This window comes from Panthera onca, chromosome C1 (assembly GCF_046562875.1).
Source record: "Panthera onca isolate mPanOnc1 chromosome C1, mPanOnc1 haplotype 2, whole genome shotgun sequence".
Taxonomy (NCBI): Eukaryota; Metazoa; Chordata; class Mammalia; order Carnivora; family Felidae; genus Panthera; species Panthera onca.
Window position 1 is genome coordinate 197,956,349 of NC_138346.1, and position 20,733 is coordinate 197,977,081.

The window sequence follows — 20,733 nt, forward strand, 5'->3', positions numbered from 1 at the left end:
GTAAAATTGACACTCCAGGACAATGTACCACATTTATCTGGGCTTTGTGTCCTCTCCTGTACTTGTTCTAGAAACAGATAACAAATGAGCAATTCGAGTATAATCTAATCCATACTGTCAGAGGCAGTACCAAAGGGCTCTGGAGTTAGAGCAAGTTTTACCGAGGAAATGAGTCTTAAAGAATCTTCAATTTTTTTTTTTTTTTTTAACGTTTATTTATTTTTGAGACAGAGAGAGAGCATGAACAGGGGAGGGGCAGAGAGAGAGGGAGACACAGAATCTGAAACAGGCTCCAGGCTCCGAGCTGTCAGCACAGAGCCCGACAGGGGGCTCGAACTCACGGACCGCGAGATCATGACCTGAGCCGAAGTCGGACGCTTCACCGACCGAGCCACCCAGGCGCCCCAAGAATCTTAAAGGAGCCTTGGAACCCGGGGAGAAGCGCGCGGGAGCTGGGAGCTGGGAAGTATAGTTGAGGTGATGGGGAAAAAAAAAAAACAAAAACAAAAACAGGGACAGCAGCACAGATCACCAAATCGGGTGTGTTCAAAAATGACACACCGCACGGGGTAGTGGTAACAGCATGCTGGGGGAGTTGCAGGCAGATGAGGAGGAACCTCGGGAAGCACTGGAGCAGGATTGCAAAGGGTTTCGAAAGCTAGGGTGGCAGATTTGGGGCTCGTTCTGTGGAAAGGGAGCCAGCCGAGGTCGCGACTCCGCACAGGAGGACGACCACGCCTGAGGATGCTTTCGGTTCTGGGTACCCTCTCAGAAGATCATCGCGAGGAACGGTTGTGGGAACTAGGGGAGACAGATCACTGTCTTCGTAAGGCAAATGGCTACGCTGGACAAGAGAAAACACTCATTCTGGGAAGCTTCAAAGTGCAGAGCCAAGGCAAAGTGGAATTTAAGAGGCAGATTTGCACTCAACAGAGAAAGCAGCTGAATCAGAGCTGCCCACGGATGGAAGGATAGAGAGTTCCTCCCCTCTGGAGGTGTGCAAGCGGAAGCTGGGTGACCATTTGACAGAAGTGTCTGTGTTGTATTGATTCAGAGGGCCCAGGCCGTTCATAGAATCCCCGGGGAGTATATTTCAAAATCCCGGTAAGCAGGTCCTGCCTCCAGAGATGCTGTTTGGGCTGGGCTGGTGTGGGGGCCCCGATCCAGACACAGATGGTCTGCACACTAGCATCAGGAGCCATGCGATTAGAGGACCCCTTTCCCAGCTCCGCTGTCCCATGATTATAGATGCCATTTGCCTCAGACTCTAAGATGGTAATTTTAGGATTCAGTGAATTGTTTTCTGTGAAAGGCCACCTGGGTGATGGCTTATGGAAAATGATAAGGGGTGGGGAGCCAGCAGGGGACTGGGAATCCTGTCAGGGCCTGGGGGCCTGAGGCCCGAGCTAACCCTGCCTGTCTTCCTATCCCCAGGTGGCCCCTAGAAAAACCCCGTGTATAATGAAGGCCCAGCGAAGTGTGGGGCTGATTGGAGGGGCCATCTCACAATGTCTCCAGCTCAGCTGGCCTGAGGGCAAACTAACGGGAAGCCCATGTGGCCACCAAGGGCTAGTGGAAAGGGAGATTTGTCTCGGCTGTCAGCAGATGCTGTGCTAGGGATTCTGGACCCCAGAGCCCCAGACAAGGAGACGAAACGTTCTCAGAGCTGTTTAGGGTTTTCCTGACCTAGACCCTAAACCCTGCCCTGTTCCATCCTATTCTTTTTCTCTCAACCATTCCTTCTTATCAGAGCTTTTTTTTTTTTTTTTTTTTCCTTTTAAGATTTGCTCTAGGAGCACCTGGGTGGGTCAGTCGGTGGAGCGTCAGACTTCGGCTCGCGTCATGATCTCACGGTTTGTGAGTTCGAGCCCCGTGTCGGGCTCTGTGCTGACAGCTCGGAGCCTGGAGCCTGCTTCGGATTCTGTGTCTCCTCTTTCTGCCCATCCCCTGCTTGTGCTCTCTCTCTCTGTCTCTCAAAAATGAATAAAAGCAAAAAAAAAAAATAAGATTTGCTCTAAAACTGGGATTTTAAAGGAAGATGGTTGGAGAGGCGAGGTGGCAGTAAGGAGGCAATAGGAAGAAGTTTGTGCAGAAGTTAAAGAAAGGAAGGGCTCACAGTTCCTGAAACACCCCTGGCTGTTAGACGCTTCTGTGTCTGCATTTCTTTTTGACCTGGCAACCTATATTTCAGTCAGCATCTCCTTTTCTCTGAAGTTTTCCATCACTACCTAATCCCAAGCAGAGTTAACCATTCTTTCCACCATTCTTGTAGGTGCTAGGCCTCTCTATTCATTGCTAGTAACTGCCTGTTTATATGTTCTGCCTCGGCCACAGGCCCACGAGTCCCAAACTCAGGTGCCATCAGGGGCCAGAGAGGGAAGGCAATGGGTGAAGCAGCCAGGTTCAAGAAAATAAGCAATGGGGGCTCCTGACTGGCTCAGTGGGTAGAGCATGCAACTCTTGATCTTGGGGTTGTAAGTACGAGCCTCACTTTGTATATAGAGATTACTTAGAAGAAAGGAAGGAAGGGAGAAGAAAGAAAGATGCCATTCGATGCCAGACGACTGGCCAACAGTGTGCTAACCCCCAAGCCATTATCCCGAGGATTCTCGGGATAGCCTATTCATTTAAAAAAAAAAAAAAAAAAATTTAACGTTTATTTTTGAGAGGCAGAGAGAGCACGAGCGGGGGAGGGGCAGAGAGAGAGAGAGACCCAGAATCCGAAGCGGGATCCAGGCTCCGAGCGGCAGCACAGAGCCCGATGCGGGGCGCGAACTCACGAGCCGTGAGATCATGACCTGAGCTGAAGTCGGACACAACCAACTGAGCCGCCCAGGCGCCCCCTATCCTATTCATCTTTGATTCCAGAGCTCCTAGCTCAGTGCCCGGCACGATAATGGTCCCGGGAGGTGAAGGCAGACAGAGAGCAAGTTGCCGGTCTCCTTTCCCCAAACAAACCAGGGCAGTTGCACTTTTTTTGTTGACGAAGTGTATAATTTGTTTCGTAACAGCAAAAGATTCTGCTGTTAAAAAAGGCAAGTTTGGGGGCGTCTGGGTGGCTCAGTCGGTTGAGTGTCCGACTCGGGTGGTGATCTTGAGGTTGTGAGATGGATTCCTGTTGGGCTCTGTGCTGAGCGTGAAGCCTGCTTAAGATTCTCTCTCTCTCCCTCTCTCTGTCCCTCCCTTCCCCCACTCGTGCTCTCTCTCTCTCTCTCTCTCAAAATAAATAAGCTTTTTTAAAAGAGAAAGAAAAGTTTGGAAAGCGTAAGGAATGGAATAGGAATTTGTTGGTAAAGTGGTTCTGCCTGGGTTCAAATCTTGATTCTGCCATTTCTATGTTACATGATCCTGGGCAAGTGATCTAACCTCTCTGAGCCTCAGTTTCCTCATCTGGAAAAAGAAGGGGATAATGATCATAGCACCTAGCTTAAAGGTTTGCTGGGAGGTTTAATGAGTCATTGCATAGAAATTGCCCAGAACAGTGCCTGGTATAGAAATGCTTGAGATGTTAGCTGTTGTGATATGATATAAAATACATCTGGTCTTTGTCCCCATTTTTGGCATAGAGCGGCTGTTCACTATGTATCCTTTCTAAGAAACCAGTAAAGGTAAGTGAAGCACCTTCCTGTGTTCTCTGAGCCGTTCACAAGCACATTATCGAACCTAAGGAGGAGATCACGGGCACCCCCGACTTAGAGCTGGTCAGGCAGAAGTAGGGGTGACCACAGACTTGCCGCAGGCATCCGACACGCAGGCGGTCACGTGGGGACTGACCCTGAATTCAGCTGCGGGTCTGCGCTCATTCTGGGTAGTTAGTGTCAGACCCGAAGTGAATTGTTGAACGATCGGCTGGTGTTGGAGAATTGGTTGGTGTCAGAAAATACCCCAGAAACTATCGTTGGTGAGCACGTCCCGGCCTCTAACGTGGAAGAAGGAGAGATTAATTGGCTTCACATTTCGGCCATCTTAGGAGCGAACTTTCTCAGAAGCTTTCCGTGTCGACCCTCACAGGGGCCACGGTGGAAGATTCAGACCCTGTGACCACTTGGTTTAGGGCCAAGGAGGAACTCCTTAGCACCTCATAAATCCCAGGCCTTCCACAGCTCCCCCTGTGCCTCTCTCCGGGGCTGACCATGACTCTGCCTCCTCACTCAGGAAGCGTGGGTATGCTCTGAATCATCTCTGCCCTTTATTTCTAAATCCTGCTTTGTTTGCCCCACAGTCTTTCCCTACTTGAAGGGTTAGTCATCCTTGACGCCGCCAGCTATGACGAGCCCCTCCGGACGTCATCCCCAGCTCCTAACCACCCCTCCCCCCCCCCCCCCCCCGCCATGTCTTTCAAAGCTGTTTCTGGCTGTTCCTACAATTGGATTGCCTTCCCCCTTAGAACCCTGGACTTCCAGGTGGTAAAGAGGGCACAAAGTATGCTGAAGCCTGAGGCCAGGAAGATCATTCATTTACCACGTGTTTGCTGACTCCCGACGTGATCCCAGCCCCGTGGGATGCAAAGGTAATTTATGACACTGTTGCTGGCTCCCCATAGAGCGCACAGTCTATTGGGGGAGACCAGCGACGTCAGAAAAGTACAGCAAATCCCAGTAAAAGTGCTAACGGAGGTATCGCACAGACCACTGCCAGCCCAAAGGTGAGGCACTGCGCCAGGTGACAGAGAGTTAAGGAAGGCCTCTGAGGGGAAGTGACTGTGGAGCTAAGATTCGAAATGGGAAGTTCTCCGGGCTGGGAATTTGGATGGGAGATGTACTCCAGACAGCACAAAATGGGCGAAGCCTGTGTGTGCGTGGATTCATCAGGGCAGGACTTGGGCTAAATGGAACGACCGGGGGCCAGAGGCTAATTCTGAGGTCAGACAAGCCATCTCTTGGTCCGTGGGTCAGACTTGAAAGCGAGTCAGCCAGGCCCGGGAACATGATGCGATACAGCCGAGAGCCTGGCAAGGGCTGGTCACAGCCCCAGCAGAAGGACTGAATGGGATGATATATGCCAAGTGCCTGGCTCAGAGGAAGCGCTCAATAAGCTATCGCTATTATTGTTATTATTACCGATTTGCATTGTTAGAGTCTCGGAGGGAACTGACAGAGGCTCTATCTGGAAGAGGCCCCAGAGAGGGTCTGCTAGAGAACCATTACATCTGGGCCGAGGCTTCGTGGGGCTCGTTCTTATTCTTTTGTGGGAAACAGACTCTTTGAAGAATCTGATGAAAGCTGTCGGGGCCTCTCCCCAGAAAAAGGCACATCTGCTCGCACGAAGCTTTGCATATTATTTCAGGGACTTCACAGACTCCTGGAAGCCTGTCTAGTCATAGAACCTGGTTGGACACAGCTGTTACTCACCAAGCATGACTGAAAAAAAGTTCCCACTGTTACCTTATTTTATTCTTCCAAGTGAAAACCTCAGCACATGTACTTTCAACCCTATGAATATCCTGTGTGTGTGTGTGTTCTGTTTATTTATTTTTGAGAGAGAGCGTGTGCACAAGTGGGGGCGAGGCAGAGAGAGAGGGAGACACAGAATCTGAAGCAGGCTCCAGGCTCTGAGACATCAGCACAGAGCCCAATGCAGGGCTTGAACTCACAAACCGTGAGATCATGACCTGAGCCAAAGTCGGACGCTTAACTCTGAACGGACTGAGCCACCCAGGGGCCTGCCTGTAGCCTGTGTGTTTTAAAATACCAAGCAGCATGCTGAGGAATTGCTGGGGGAGGGGGACCAGAGAAGAGCCCATTTTAGTAGTCCAGGGAGGAGAGGGGGCTGGCCTCTGGCTATTCGGGTCCAGAACCATGGGTCTGAATCCGTATCACGCTGCCCCCCCACCCCCGCCCCCGGGTCAGGAGGGCTGGCCAGAATGGAGACTATGGGAAGAATTGGCAACCTTCTGTTCCTTCTGTCAGAACACTGTTCACCACTCCTCTGCCTCTCCTTCCCTCCTATTGTCTTCTCAATATTAACGTCATTTCCCCAAGGAGGCCCTTCCTGGTCTCCACACCTGGATTGTGCCCCCTTCTTCTCTTTTCCTCTTTATTGTCCTTTAAAGCACTCATCAGAATCCATCATTATGTATTTATTTGTATGTTTCTTGTAATGACAACCCCTCATTGGACTGTTTTCTCACTGAGCACAGAGACTGGTGCATCCCCTTCTCCCCAGCGGAGATCCTGGCCCATAGTAGGTATTTCATAGACCTTAGCTGGAAGGTATGGTTCACAGAATGGTCAGGTGGGATATAGAGGAGCCCAGAGGATGCCTCAGGGATTTCCACCTGAGTGATCCTAACCACCAAGATGACTCAGAAGTTAGGAGGGGGGGGGGGGGGGGGGCGGGGTTACATGGATTTGGCATGTGTTTGGAAGTTGGAGTGCTTTTCAGAGTATCTTGAAGAAGGCAGTCTTCTGCTGACTCCCTCCTCACTGCAGCCTCAGTTAGGGGGTAGGGGCAGGCCACAGCCCCCCTGCGCCAACCTCTGTCTCTGCCATCAGGCAGCTCACCCACATGCCTCTGGGAGCTTGTCTGTTCCCTGGGAAGCTCAATGGGTTCTGGAACAGTGCCGCAGTGCTCATCTCTGGATCCCGGGCGCCCCCAGGGGTGTGTATGCAGTCCCGGCTCAGTAAATGCCAGTAGAAGGAAAGAGGGAAGAACGAAAATGTGACCAGACACTCAGGAGGGAGGCCGGGGTGAGGAGCAGACCTGGGAACCAGAGTGGCAGGAGAGGTCCAAGGCTGGAACCCCGGGGTGGGGGAGTCCTACAGACAGGGCGGAGAGAGGAGTGCTCCAGCACCCTGAGCGGGCCAGGCACAGGGCTAAGTGCTTTATTCACACAACAGCTTTTCACCTTGGCAACTCCGAAGCACACGTTATTCCCACTTTGCTAAGAAACCTGAGGCCCAGAGGGGCGACGTGACTCGCCCAAGGTCACACAGCCCGTGAAGTCCGGCTTTGACCCAGGGCTGTCCACCCCCAAGCCTGCCCTCTTCCACTCCCTCCCCGTCTCTCCCTCCACCCTCCACTTCCCTACCCCTTCTCCCCTCCCCTCTGCTCCCGAGGCCGCCCCGCCCCGCCCCTCCCTTACTCCCTCCCGGTGGCGGCGGCGGAGCCACGTGGTGGGGCCGGGAAGCCGCGGCCGCCGAGCGCCCGGGCGGCTGCCCCAGCTGGGCAGTGCTGCTGTGCGCCGCGCTCGGTGCCCGCGCTCCCCGCTCCGCGCTCCCCGCCAGCCGCCCCGGGGCAGGAGGCGCGCCTGGCGGCCGGCCGGCCAGACAAAGGAGGCGCGGCGCGGCGGAGCCGGCGCGGGCCAGCGGACCATGGACTCGGGGCGCGAGCGGCCGGCCCCAGCCCTGAGGACCCGGCGCCCCCGGGCCCGGCCCTAGGCGCCCGGCTCCGCCGCCCGGGGCGCGCAGCGGGGAGGACGCGGAGCCCGTGCGGCGCGGAGGAGGAGGCGGCGGCCGCCGAGCTAGAGGGGCGCCGCGGCGGACGGCCCGCGCGGCCCCCGGAGCCATGGGCAAGTGCAGCGGGCGCTGCACGCTCGTCGCCTTCTGCTGCCTGCAGCTGGTGAGCGCCGGGCGGCCGGGGCCGGGTGGGGCGCGGCGGGGCGGGTCCCGCGCGTGCGGGTGGGCTACACAGCCCGTGTGTGTCTCCGTGTGTGTCTGCCGCGAGTCCCGGGTGGGGGGTGGGCTGGAGTCACGGGGCGGACGGGCGGAGCCTGCTCCTGCTGGCCCGGCTGGCTCTTTGTGTGCGCTTCTCGCCCGGCTCTCCCCGGTCCCCGAGTGCGTCCTGTGCGCCGGTCCCCCGCCCGCCCGGCACCGTGCGAGTGGCCTGCTGTGGGACTGTGGCTCGCTGGGGCCGGGGGTGTGTCCCGGGCTGCTGAGCTGGATCCCTTGAGGTCCCTGCTGGGTGTTTTCCTCTAGATTATTCGAGTGCGCGGCTCTCCTGTCCTCCGGGTCTGTGCCCGCGCGAGTGTTGCTCACAAAGTCTCTGCTCCTCCGTGTGTGTTTGTGTGTGTGTTTGTCTCCGGCTTTCTCCTTGCTGTGTCTCTAGATCTCTAACCCTTTCCTGGTCCACGTTCATCTGTGTGTATTGGGATCTTAGACTCCAAGAACCGTTCACTCCTCCTTTGTGCTGTAGCTGCCTGCCTCCCCCCTCCTGACTGAGCAAGCCTGGGTGGGAATGGAGACCCGCCTCTCTGGAGAGAGTCACCAGGAGCTGCCGGGTCCTGGGCCAGTCTGACAAACTGGGTGCTGGCTGCCCTCCTTGCTTTGGCTGTGTCCACTGCGGCTGGGGGTGGGGGTGGGGGGTGGGGGAGCTCTCCATCAGTCATACCTGAGTGTCATGGGTGGGGACCCGCAGACAAGCCCTTCTGCCTTGACCCGCACCAGTGAGGGATGGGTGCCCTGGGTGGGGAGGGGAGCATCTGGGGAAACCATGCCCAACCCCGGCTTAGGCAACTCTGCTTCTCCTCTGAGGGAGGCCAGTGGAGTGAATTTGGGGGCTCACGAGGACCAGGTCTGCTCTTCCCTTCAGGCTCCGGCAGGTGAAGTTGGGAAGCGGGTTAAAGAGAGGTCAGGGTCTCCCGCCTAACCCTAGAGCTCAGGCCTGGCGACCGGGGGGGTTTTGAAGCTGTGCTGAGCTTCTAGGCAGAGGTGCGTGGGGACCTCCACGGGCAGGAGTCCGGGCTGGGTGTGAGGTGGGGGAACCTGAGCCTCACTGGTGCCTAACTCCACGGCCTCGTCTCCACGGTTGCCTGCGCCCACCGCGCCTCCTCCAGCACAGGTGCACACAATAGCTCCGAGGGACGCGTTGAGTCTGGACGTGCAGACCTCCTCATTCATCTTGCTTCTCTCCTCTTGGGGACGCCAGCCCCAAACTTGCCAGCCACAGACTTGCTCTCTTGGGCAGTGGTAGAAACAGCCAGGCCCTGAGGGTAGTAGCCCTGCTCCCAGCTGTGGGATGCAGGGCAAGCGACTTCCCTTCGCCAGGCTGCTTTGGTCCGCCTGTCTGGAAATTGCCCATCCTTGAGGGTTGCGGGGGGCGGGGTGGGGGGGGGGGGATTAATTAAAATCAGGTAGAGTGGAAACTCCAGAAGGGCAGAGATTATCTGTTTTGTTCCCTACTAAATCCCCAGCAGCTGGAACCGTGCCTGGCACTCCATTAATATTTGTAAAATAAATTAATGAATCAGGTATCTGGCAACGCCTGGCTCACAGTAGAAACACCCTTCTTTATCTACTTGGAGGAATATAAAATGCCAAGGAGTGATGAAACTTTTCGGAGGTTTGTTTTTTTTTTTTTTCCTGTGTGTTAATTTTTAATTTTTAAACTAGGACTTTTTTCATGCTTAAAAAAAGTTACATACATATTGTAAAAATGAACCCGTCCGTAGTCAAACGGCAGAACTTAAACGTACATTTGCCTCCATGCCTGTCCCACACCCCAAAGGTAGGCACTGTTGTTAGTCTGCCCCGTGCTCGTTCTCTGCTGCTGCCGACAGCGGTTAGCTTTGGGGAGCATTTACTAGGATGTTGGGTGCTCTTGTAAGCCCTTTCCCACGTATTTACTAATTTAATCCTCATATCCCGTAAAGTAACCTGCCCAGAGTTCTACAGCTAAGCACCAGGCTTTGAAGCCAGGCAGGTGACCAGCATTCTCTGTTGCCTTCTTAATTATAAAATAAGTACTTCTGGCCCAGAGCAATCAGGGGTTCTTTGTCCTTACTACTCCCAGCCTCCAGAACTCTCCCCAGCTAAGCTAACCCCACCCTTCTGCTTAGAGAGTTTGCCAGCATAGGGACTCTGGAAGTAGGCGAGACCTGGGTCGGATTCTGACTCTAATACATCTTGGCTGGGTGGCTTCGGACAACTTATGGGAATTACGTGAGATAATTTGGGGGGAGGGCGTGCTCCAAGAAGGGACTTGGAAATCGATCTCTTGCCTCTGTTCTGTCTGGGCAGATTGCAGAGCGGGTCCCTTCAGCTGTCACTAACTCCCAGGAGCCTCTGCTGCCTAGCAGCTTCTGTCATGTACTCCTGGATGCTGGAATCCACCAGCCTGACATCATCCCAGAGAGAAGGGAGCCTGTTTTCTCACCCGGTGGAAAGGGGCCAAGAAGGAAAAGGCTGTTAAATGTTTCTCAGCTGAAAACTTTAGAAGACGAGCTGTCACTTTTCTCTTTTGGACGGGGTTTGATCGTTATGATGAAACAGGCTAGCTCTGAACACTCTTCTGTAGTTGGGATAGACTGGCTTTGGGTGAGGGAGTAGGGGTGAGTGTTTACTGGAGGGTAGAAGGGGCAAGTGGGAGCTGTACCGTTCAGAGGGACAAGTGTAGGGACAGGGCTGGGGAGTTTGATAGGACAGGGCTGGGTTCGAGTCCTGGCTTTGTCACTTCCTAGCCATGTGGTCTTAGGCAAGTTGCTTACCCTCTCTGAGCCACAATGTTGTCACCTGTGAAAAAGAGATAATATAAACCGTTCTGAATTCTTAGGGTCGTTGTGAGGGGTAAATGCGTATAACGAACTTAGCATTGTGCCAGGCACAGAGTGAGCATTCAATCAACTATAGCTTCTTCCTGTCATCATAATGATATATACCATGGGACGCTTTCCTGGAATTGTGGCCCAAATGTATCCAGGTCCCCCTCGCCCTGCAGTCTTCCTTTGTGGGAAGCAGCAGGTAGCTGGGTGCTGAGCTGACAGAAGGCTTGGATTCAAGTACAGTTCTGCCACTGACATCCTGTAAACTCAGACAAGTCTTTTTCCCGCTGCAAGCTTTGGTCTCTTCCATCTGTAAGATGGGAAGCACTCCTGGTCTGTGTCTCTGGGGTCCTGCCAGTTCTATCCATCGGGGACTGTGGGACCACGTCCAGCTGGCCCTGGAGGTTTCAGGGCGTCTCCGTCCGGTGCCATTCTGCAGAACGTCTTGGGTCCCTTCCTTTCCCGAGTTCTACTCAGTGTATCATCTTTTTTTTTTTTTTAATGTTTATTTACTTATTTTGAGAGAGAGAAAGCATGCATGAGTGGGGGAAGGGCAGAGAGAGAGAGTGGGAGAGAGAGAGAATCTCAAGCAGGCTCCTAGCTATCAGCACAGAGCCCCAGTGAACCCATGAACCCTGAGATCATGCCCTGAGCGAAAATCAAGAGTCAGATGCTCAACCGACTGAGCCACCCACGTGCTCCTACTTAGTGTATCGTCTTGACCTTTTAAATGCCGTTCACTCCCGGAATGTTACGTGTGTCTCCTTTCCTTCCCCCTGTCCAACCCCTGCCCTTCTTTCCAGGTCCGCCTCCTTCCTGAGACCTTACAGGCCACTCTGTTCTTCCTGTAAGATGAACCAAGGAGATTTGCCCAAGGGAATCCTCATCAGTTTCTTCTTCATCATCATTATCGCTCCCATTTCTGGAGTCCTGTGCTAAGCACTTTATATGCATTACCTCATTTAACCAAATGAGCTTACATATGTAGAGTGTTTGGCAAAGTGCCTGGTGCATGTTAAATGATCGATAAACGTTAGCTTTTTTTTTTTTTTTTTGCCTACTGTCTTTATCCTTATCGTTATTCCACACAGTGGGATGGATGTTCTCGCTATCCCCTATTTCAGATGAGGAAACTGAGGCTCAGGAAGGTGACGAAGTTCGCCCGAGGTCTCTAAGCTAGCCAGTGGCAGGACCAGGATGGGCACCCTCTCCTGCCCGAGCGGAGAGCCACCCTCTCCGCCTGTGCCCGTCGGCCGCTCATGTTTATGCAGTGTGTGCCCTCAGACCGGTCTCTTCGCTGCCTCAAGCCTCAGTTTCCTCATCTGAACATGGTAATATTTCAGTGGGATCGTGCACGTGCCTGGCACGGTGAGCCATTGAGTGCTCAGTGACACATCACTGCCACGGTTGTTCTCTGTCCCAGCCCTGGGTGACCTTGGACACCTGCATTCACTCCTCTGGGCTTTAGTTTCTTCCTCCCTCAAAGAGAAAGAGTCCCTCCCCCCCCCCCCCCCCACCTTGCAGGGTTGTAGAAAAGGGGTTAGCCAGGTGCCATGCACATAGTAGGTATTTAGAGAAACGCTGCCTGCTCGTCCCTTCTGGAAAGCTCTTCTTTCTGGAAGGTGGTGCGTGAGGGGGAAAATATGTAGCTTCCTGCTGAGCTGGGAGTAATGGTGTGAAACGTGGTCAACCTGATTGATGTCGTTATTAGCAATAGTGATGGTAAGGACTGGAGGGAGCGCGCTCTGAAGCAGCTTCGTCTGCAAGCTGGTGGCTTCCCGGGGAGGGTCTGCTCTGCTCTAGGTGCCTCGGGTTCTCCAGCCGGGCTCTGGAGTCAGGAGCACAGAGCACAGAATTGTCTGGGCCACTGACCGTTTTTGTTCCTCGTATCCCTTTGCACCACTGTGGGGGTAGTCCGCTCCCTGCTGCAGATGGACAGGCTGAGACCAAACAGCCCTGAAGACCCTTACGAGGCAGGTAGAGCAAGGTGGAAGAGAAAAGAAAGCCTGGGGGAGGGGTGGGGCACGGGAGGGCCCTAGTTTGGCTCCTTTGTAGGGGTAGGCGGGTGCAGGTTTTTGAGATAAGTGCCCCCTCACTGGCAGCTGCTCTGAGATCTGGCACAGGGGTCAGGAGCCCTACCTCTGGGGTCAGTCAGATCGACATCGCTGCCTCGCTTTGTGACTCCCAGCGGGTCCCTTACCCTCTCTGAGCCTCCGCCTCTCTCCTGTGAAGCAGTCAGAACATCAGCTCGTACCCCGTGGCAGCTTGGGGGGACCCCATGAGACGGTATAGGCATCGTGCCAACGGGGATTGCTCCCTATGGCTCCCTGCCATTTGCCTCGAGACTTGGACGGGCCACCGCAGCCCCCCTCTCTGCCGGGGTCAGAGATTTTATCGGTCAGAGTCATTTCCATAAACTCTTCAGGTCTCAGTTTCTTTACGTGGCAAATGGACGGTTTGGAGGGAAATAATGACAGCAACTACTCTCCTATGAGCCAGGCCCTGGGCTCAGCACTTCACATACCTAGTCCCTCGTTGCTGTCTGGATTATCCACAGCCACATAGATAGCAGGGACAGAATGAGCATTTAAACCCCAGACTTTCTGAGCTGCTTGTCCCCCATTTCTGCGCACCCCAAGGCCTGTGCTGAGTGGAAGGTTGCTAAGAGGCAGGTTGAGGGAAAGTTTTCCAAGGAAGAAATTAACCTGTATTCAAGACCCATGAGCCCTCAGGCTCAGGTGTGGTTTTGATACCCATTTCCTGATGGGCATACTGAGGCCGGACATTGAAGTGACTTGTCACCGAGGAAACAGAAGATACAGTCTGGGCCTCAGATGAGTGATCGAGGGAAGAAGATTTGAGAATGCTTGTAAAATCTGGACCAAGCAGGGATGGTCAACGTGATGACTGACATCTCTTCTGTCCTCTGGCTTCAGGGGCATAGGGGTGATGAGCAAGTCGAGACCCGAGATGTGGTTTTTGTTTGGGGTTTTAATTTTTATCCCTTTTTTAAAGCAGTCTCTATGCTCAATGTGGGGCTCGAACTCACAACCCCAAGATCAAGAGTCTCATGCTTCACCTACTGAGCCATCCAGGTGCCCCAGAGATGTGCTTCTTATTTATTTTATTTATTTTTATTTTTTAAATTAAACTAGAAATTTATTTGTAGAATGATAGGATTGAGGGGTTTTTTTCTTTTAAAACAACAGTCTGTATGATGTAATGGAAACTATCTTGGATATGAGTAGGATATTCATTCCACTTTTTTTCATCTTCATTTTATTTTTATAATTTACATCCAAATTAGTTAGCATATAGTGCAACAATCATTTCAGGAGTAGATTCCTTAGTGCCCCTTACCCATTTAGCCCACATCCCCTCCCACAACCCGCCTAGCAACCCTCAGTTTGTTCTCCATATTTATGAGTCTCTTCCGTTTGGTCCCCCTCCCTGTTTTTAGATTATTTTTGTTTCCCTTCCCTTATGTTCATGTGTTTTGTCTCTTAAAGTCCTCATATGAGTGAAGTCATACGATATTTGTCTTTCTCTAACTGATTTCACTTAGCATAATACCCTCCAGTTCCATCCACGTAGTTGCAAATGGCAAGATTTCATTCTTTTTGATTGCCGAGTAATACTCCATCGTATATATATACCACATCTTCTTTATCCATTCATTCATCCATCGATGGACTTTCGGGCTCTTTCCATACTTTGGCTACTGTTGATAGTGCTGCTATAAACACGGGGGTGCATGTGTCCCTTCGAAACAGCACACCTGTATCCCGTGGATAAATGCCTAGTAGTGCAATTGCTGGGTCGTAGGGTAGTTCTATTTTTAGTTTTTTGAGGAACCTCCATACTGTTTTCCAGAGTGGCTGCACCAGCTTGCATTCCCATTTTATTTATTTATTTTTTAATGTTTATTTATATTTGAGAGAGAGAGAGCACAAGCAGGGGAGGGGCAGAGAGAATCCCAAGCAGACTCCAAGCTCTGAGCTGTCAGCACAGAGCCCAGTGCGGGGCTTGAACCCACAAACGGCGAGATCATGACCCCTGCCAAAGTCGGACGCTTAACCGACTGAGCCGCCCAGACGCCCCGAGATGTGCTTTTTACAAGCTAGTTCCAGGGGCGCCTAGGTGGCTCAGTCGTTTGAGCGTCCGACTTCGGCTCAGGTCATGAGCTCCTGGTTTGCGGGTTTGAGCCCCACATTGGGCTCTGTGCTGACAGTGCAGAGACTGCTTCACATCCTCTGTCCCCGTCTCTGACCTTCCCCCACTCGCACGCTCTCTGAAAAATAACATCAAAGAAAATTTTTTTTTAAAGCTAGTTCCAAGCCACAGGGGACGGAGCCAGTTTTGGTAAGAGGGAGCCCAGTAGCAGTGCCCTCGGCCCTCCAGGCCTTGACCTGGAGAGGGAGAGGGCAGGTGAATCAGAGATGCTTCTGCCAGTGAGTACCAAGGTTTTATTTTTATTTTTATTTTTTTTTTAATTTTTTTAACGTTTATTTATTTTTGAGACAGAGAGAGACAGAGCATGAACGGGGGAGGGTCAGAGAGAGAGGGAGACACAGAATCTGAAACAGGCTCCAAGCTCTGAGCGGTCAGCACAGAGCCCGATGCGGGGCTCGAACTCACCGACTGCGAGATCATGACCTGAGCCTAAGTTGGACGCTTAACAGACCGAGCCACCCAGGCGCCCCAGTACCAAGGTTTTAGAAGAGCTGTTAATGTGGCTGCAGGCTTGACCGTGTTACCTGGCCTCCTGGCCTCTGCCCCTCAAAGCAGCTGGTGAACGAGAGGCAGAGAGGTCAACAGGGAAGAGCTTGAGCTTTGGGGTCAGGCTGGGCTTTGAGTTACATCTCTGCCTCTTTGTAGCTGGGTGACCTTGGGCAAGACACTTAACCTCTCTGAGCTTGCACCTGCAGTTCTCTAAATCAGGATAATAATCTGCCTCTGAGAGTTGCCAGGAGGCTCCTTTGAGATAAACTGTGCTGAGTGGAGCTCACAAAGGGTTCACACTCTTAAATGCTCCAGAAATGGCATAGCACGTTCTATGAATCTGAATACTGTGGCATCTAGGAGAGGGGGCGTGTCCCCTTTTGAATGAGTAGAAGACACAGGTGAAGCAGAAGTTCTAAAGCTGTGTGGCTTTGGCCTTACTGCTCCTCAGTCTTCTCTTCCATAAAATGGGAATAATAAGAGCACCCCCTCACAGGGTGGCCTGAGATAACGCAGAGAGAGCTCTGGGCACAGAGCCCAGCACTCAATCAGAGGGGAGCAGACAGGAAGGTGTGGCCCCTCTATAAAGGGAGAAGCTGACTCATCATCTAAGAGGACCTCCAGCTCTGAGTTAGCAATGAGTTCCATCCTGTCCCAGGTAGAGACCAGACTTGCTGCTACACCAGCCTGTCGTGCTGGAGGGCAGTGGCGAGGATGTGAGAATCGGGCTCTGAGCGGAGGGGGACACTCCTGCCTCTGTCAGGTAGTCAGGGGCTCACGTGACCTCTCCTTTCCTCTGCCTTCTGGGTGAGCGTCCATACTGTCCCCATCCCAGATGCCCACACGGCATATTTGGTTGTAAACTCAAGTCTCAGACCACAGACTTTCAAGAGCAGGAGGTTCTGACCTATCCCAAACCCCGGGCCACTGCAGGTCAACTTCTTCAAATCCAGAAAAAAACTAAATCCTGTTGGGTCAGAGAGTAAGAACTGCCACCAGCTAACCCTACCCGGAGTTGCATTCGGCAAATATTTATGAAGCACCCACAAAGTGCCGGGCACAATTCTAGGTGCGAGGTCACCCTGGGGTACAAAGTATGCCCTCTGCTGCAAGTCAGAATCCCGGGGTTCTGGAACTCACTTCCTGTGCATCTTTGAGCTGGCCCTGCCCTTCTCGGGGCCTCATTTTCTCCAGTCTGTGAAACTGGGAGCTGGAGAGGAGATTGTTGAACTCCCATCAGTAGTCTTCAGGTTATCTATCGAGGCTCTGCAGTGGCGGACCGACAGTCAGGTGGTGAGTTCCCTGTCCCTGGCAGGGGTGAAGAATTTGTAAGTTGGATGACCCCTTGGATGTGTGATGGATGTGATGATGATCCAGGTCCCTTGGAAACCACCAGATGCTGGTTCTAGGTCCTGAGAGGGCAGTGGCAATAACATAAAATGGTATCTGTTATGAATAATGAAAATCTGGTGGGCATTTTTGTGCTCCTAGCCAGTTGCTTTGCCTTAATTCAGCATGCTCCCCCTCACCCCATCCCAAGTCACGGAGCCTGGCCGAGCTCTTTACCACCACGTCCACTCTGGCCACCCCGTTGCTCTAGAAAGGGAGGCAGCCCTGGGATTTTCAGGGTAGTGATGGCTCCTAAGCCTCTTTTTTTTTTTTTTTTTTTTTGAAGGGGGGGGGTAGGTTCTGCAGCCCCAGCCTGAGTCGGAGATGTGGGTTTTCAATTACACAATTAAATGCACAATTAGGCATAATTACCAGTGCTCAGAGCCCGAGACTGCTCATAATAGGCGTGTAATCTACTGCAGCCTCTGTTTATACTACTCAGCGCACTCCCTAATGATGCCAGGATGCCTTCACACCGCACGGTTGCCATGGAAACGAGCCCGCCACCACCATGCAGGGCTGACAAATGGTGTTCCAGTCCTGGGCCCCTGGATTGTTTCTGAGGCCTCTGCAGCCAGCCCTCGGGAGTGAAGGGGCTGACGGGGTGGGCCAGGAAGGTGGGTCACCCTCCCTGCTCTGTGACACACCCCGCTGGTTGGAGCCAGCCGGGAAGACGGGAGAAGGGAGCTTCAGCACCCCCCCAGCCCCGAGCAAGCCTTAAGCAGGGTGGCCCAGGTGCGGGGAAGGGTCTCGTGGTGATCTGTTCAAGCTGAGGTGTGGACAGGGGGCCCTGCATACAGCTAGCTCCCGCAGGGGCCCGGCTCTGCCCTGAACTGGCTCTGTGACCTTGGACTAGTCCCTGCCCCTCTCTGGGGCTGCGTCCCCACATGTGAAATGGACTGCAGGGTCTCTGCATGTGGGTATTCTAGCAGGGAGATTTATCGAACATTTCTGCCACACTGCTTACCGTGGTAGCCGCGTTACCCCTGGGAGCGCACCCCGCACCCCCCTGCTCCACCCTGGTGTGGTAGACGCATCATCCCGGTGTCACAGAAGCAGAATCTGACGGAAGCAGCTCTTCCATCAGGCCGCGGCAGAGCTGGGATTCAAAGCCAGGCAGTCGGATCCCCAAGCCTCCACTCTTGCCTCACATATGTGCTCCTGTCCCCCTGCAAGCAGCCCCAGGCGTGGACCCTTGTCACTCCCATCTCCTAGATGCAGGGCTCCAGGGCTCAGAGAACTGAAGTCGCTTGCCCGAAGTCACACAGCAAGGCGCTGGCTGATGCCAAAAGCCAGGATTCCTAGCTTAGAGAAAAGTCGTGAAGGAGTAGAAAGATCTGCTTCCACAAGCACATACAAAGGATCCCCCTTGTCCCCACCTGGCCCCAGCTGCTGAGGAGGCACGGCGTCCTGGGGTCCCTCAGACCCAGCACTTCGCTTTGACCTTGAAAGAAACCTTGTCCTAGCTCTCCCTCCATCAAGCTGCTCACCCTGGTCACTGGAAACCGAGCCTGATTTTTTTATGCTCGTCTTTCTCCTGCATTTCTCTGTCATTCAGTACATTACTGCGGTCACCTACTGTGTGCCACCTCTTGGGGACGAGATGAATCAGACGCAGCGGAGAACCAAGGCTGGAGCACAGAGGCTTTGGGGTCCGATGGGCCTGGGTTCAAATTCTGTCACTTAAGGCGTGATTTGGGGCAAGTTGCTTGACCTCTCTGTGCCTTAGTTTCTTCACCTGTAATGAAGGCACCAACCTGTACTGTGCAGGTTTGTAACATTATTAGCAGTAGTAGCCGCCACTTACCAAATGCCTACTCTGTGCCAGGCACTCGGCTAAGGCTGTTGCCTAGTCTACCATTGCCATCTAATAGATGAAACCACTGAGCCTCAAGAACTGCGTGGCCGGGGCCACTGAGCTGGTGAGTGGCAGTGCAGACATCCGGTCCGGAGCCCTGCCCTTCCCCCACCAGGTGACCCGCCAGCATGGAGATATAAGTGTCCCTCCCACCATGTCCCTGGAGCACCCGGCTGTTTGGCCGGGTTCTTCTTAGGGAAGGAGGCATCTAGAGGAAAGCGGGGGGAGTCTGAGGGCAGCAGTGCCCATCTGGCCCAGCCCAGGGTTCCGTCCAGCGGGATCTTTCCCCCATTGGCATCCTAACAGCTGGGTTTTCTGAGAGGAGGCTGTCAGACGTTAGTTACCTTTGCTCCTCCACCATACAGGCAGGAAGACCCCGGTTTGCCCGAGGCCATAAGTCAAGTGGCAGCGCTGGGACTGGGACCCAAAGCCACTTTAGGAGATTTCTTGTTACCTTCCTTCTACCCCCTGCTCGTCCTTTGGAGAGAGAGGTTTGGGGCTGTAGTGTGCACGTCTGTGTGTTTGTGTGTATGTGTTCAAAACTGCACACAGCTGCATGCCCAAGCATTTGTGGGGCAGAGACACTGGCACGTAGAGATTTGTGGATCAATAAACATCCCTTCCCGCTTCCTCCCTCTTCATTTATTCATGAACTCTGAACTCCTTGGCTCCAGAGAAACTGCCTGGAAGAAAGCAATTAGAGCATAATTAGAACCACTCCTATTATCAACTCTCAGTGGGAGGGGAAGGGGGGCTGCTAGGCCACGGGGATGGGGGTGGCCCCGGAGTTCCCTGCAGCCCCAAGTCCTGGAGCCACCCATTTAGCCCCTGCTCACCCCATGGAGCTCAGCCTCCCTGGAGTGCTGTGCAGCAGGGACTAAGGAGCCCATCCCTGGAGGCGTTCAAACACTTGGTAAAGACTAGGAAGGAGAGCTTTCTGCTTTGCGTGCTAAGTTACAGCAGATGATTGCCTCGTCCCTTCTGTGCTGGGCTCCTTGGGTGCTCCCTGCCAGGGCCTGGGCCGGGGGTTGCAGGAAAACAGAAGCCCAGCCTGGCTCCTGCTTTCTGGAAAACTCCTGTACCAGATGGTAGTGACTGAAGACTACACTGACAATAGGAAATGTAAATTACCTGCAGGAAGCAATTTACCAGGCAGTACTCATTCGCCCGTCAGATGACTAGCAGTAATAATACCAGTACCAGAAGTCCGTGTTTATGGAGTGTTTTCTGGTCCCAGAGCCACTGTCTTCCCCACCAGGTGTCCCACCAGCAGAGAGAGGTCACCCAGGAGGCAGGGACAGGCTGTCTGGTGTAGGAGCAAAGGTAATGTCTGACAGCCTCCTCTCAGAAAACCCAGACTTTAGGATGTCAGTGGGGGAATGATCCAGCTAGATGGTCCCTGGCTCCCAGAAGGACAGGAAGACAAAGGAGGTGCTGGGTGTTGTGCTGCTGCCTCTCCTCCTCCTCCTCCTCTTCTGCTGCTTCTTCTTTTTTAATGTTTATTTTTGAGATAGAGAGCACCAGCAGGGGAGGGGCAGATAGGGGGACAGAGGATCCAAAGCGGGCTCCGGGCTGACAGCAGAGAGCCTGACGCGGGGCTTGAACTCATGAACTGCGAGATCGCGACCTGAGCCGAAGTCAGATGCTCAACCGCCTGAGCCACCCAGGCGCCCCTGAGCACCATGCCTCTTGATTCAGATGCTTCTTCTCACTTCATCTTGCAGGAACCCTAGAGGGTGGAGACGAATATCTCTGACGTACAGGTGTGGAAACTGAGGCTTGGGAAGTCACAGAGCCTGCCTAAGATAACACAGTGCTGGCCTGTGGGTCTCTAGACTCCCCGTGCTTTATGCTCTATCAGGTTTGACGGGGTGATTTGCTCTCTCCCGAGCTTCAGGTTGGGCCTGAGTTCTGAGCTTCCCTGTTGGGCCTTGGGAAGCCGTTGAATGCGTCTTTTGCATCCATCTCCTGGTTGAAGGTAGCACGTTGAATGCCCTTTGTCCCCTTCCCCCCCCCCCCCCCCCCCCCCGTGTCCGCTAAAGAGAGTAAGAGCCCTGCTACTGATCTGGGCCACGCCCCCAGGACCAGTCTCGGCAAAGGAAGGTGAAGGCCTGGCAGATGAGGGTCTCGGGCCTCGTGAGAGAGGATCACCATGGATACGGGAGCTAGGGCTGTAACCAAGGAGAGAGCCCCCCAGCCCTTAGGCTATGGCAAGGAAGCTGTGTCTTCAGGATGTGGAGGGGGGAGACACTGCCACCTGGGGCCCAGATGGACAGAGGAGGGGATG

At 53.6% G+C, this 20,733-nt stretch overlaps 1 protein-coding gene across 2 annotated transcripts in view; it reads left to right on the forward strand.

Moving 5' to 3' along the window:
* Positions 1 to 7,098: 7,098 nt before the first annotated feature.
* The window catches only part of NKAIN1 (sodium/potassium transporting ATPase interacting 1), a 40,314-nt gene continuing 26,679 nt past the window's right edge, over positions 7,099 to 20,733 (forward strand). For both annotated transcript variants that reach the window (XM_060621916.3, XM_078452138.2), the window contains exon 1: positions 7,099 to 7,560. In XM_060621916.3, the coding sequence (XP_060477899.1) occupies positions 7,507 to 7,560 (54 nt within the window). In that variant the 5' untranslated portion in view covers positions 7,099 to 7,506. The remainder of the gene's footprint in view (positions 7,561 to 20,733) is intronic.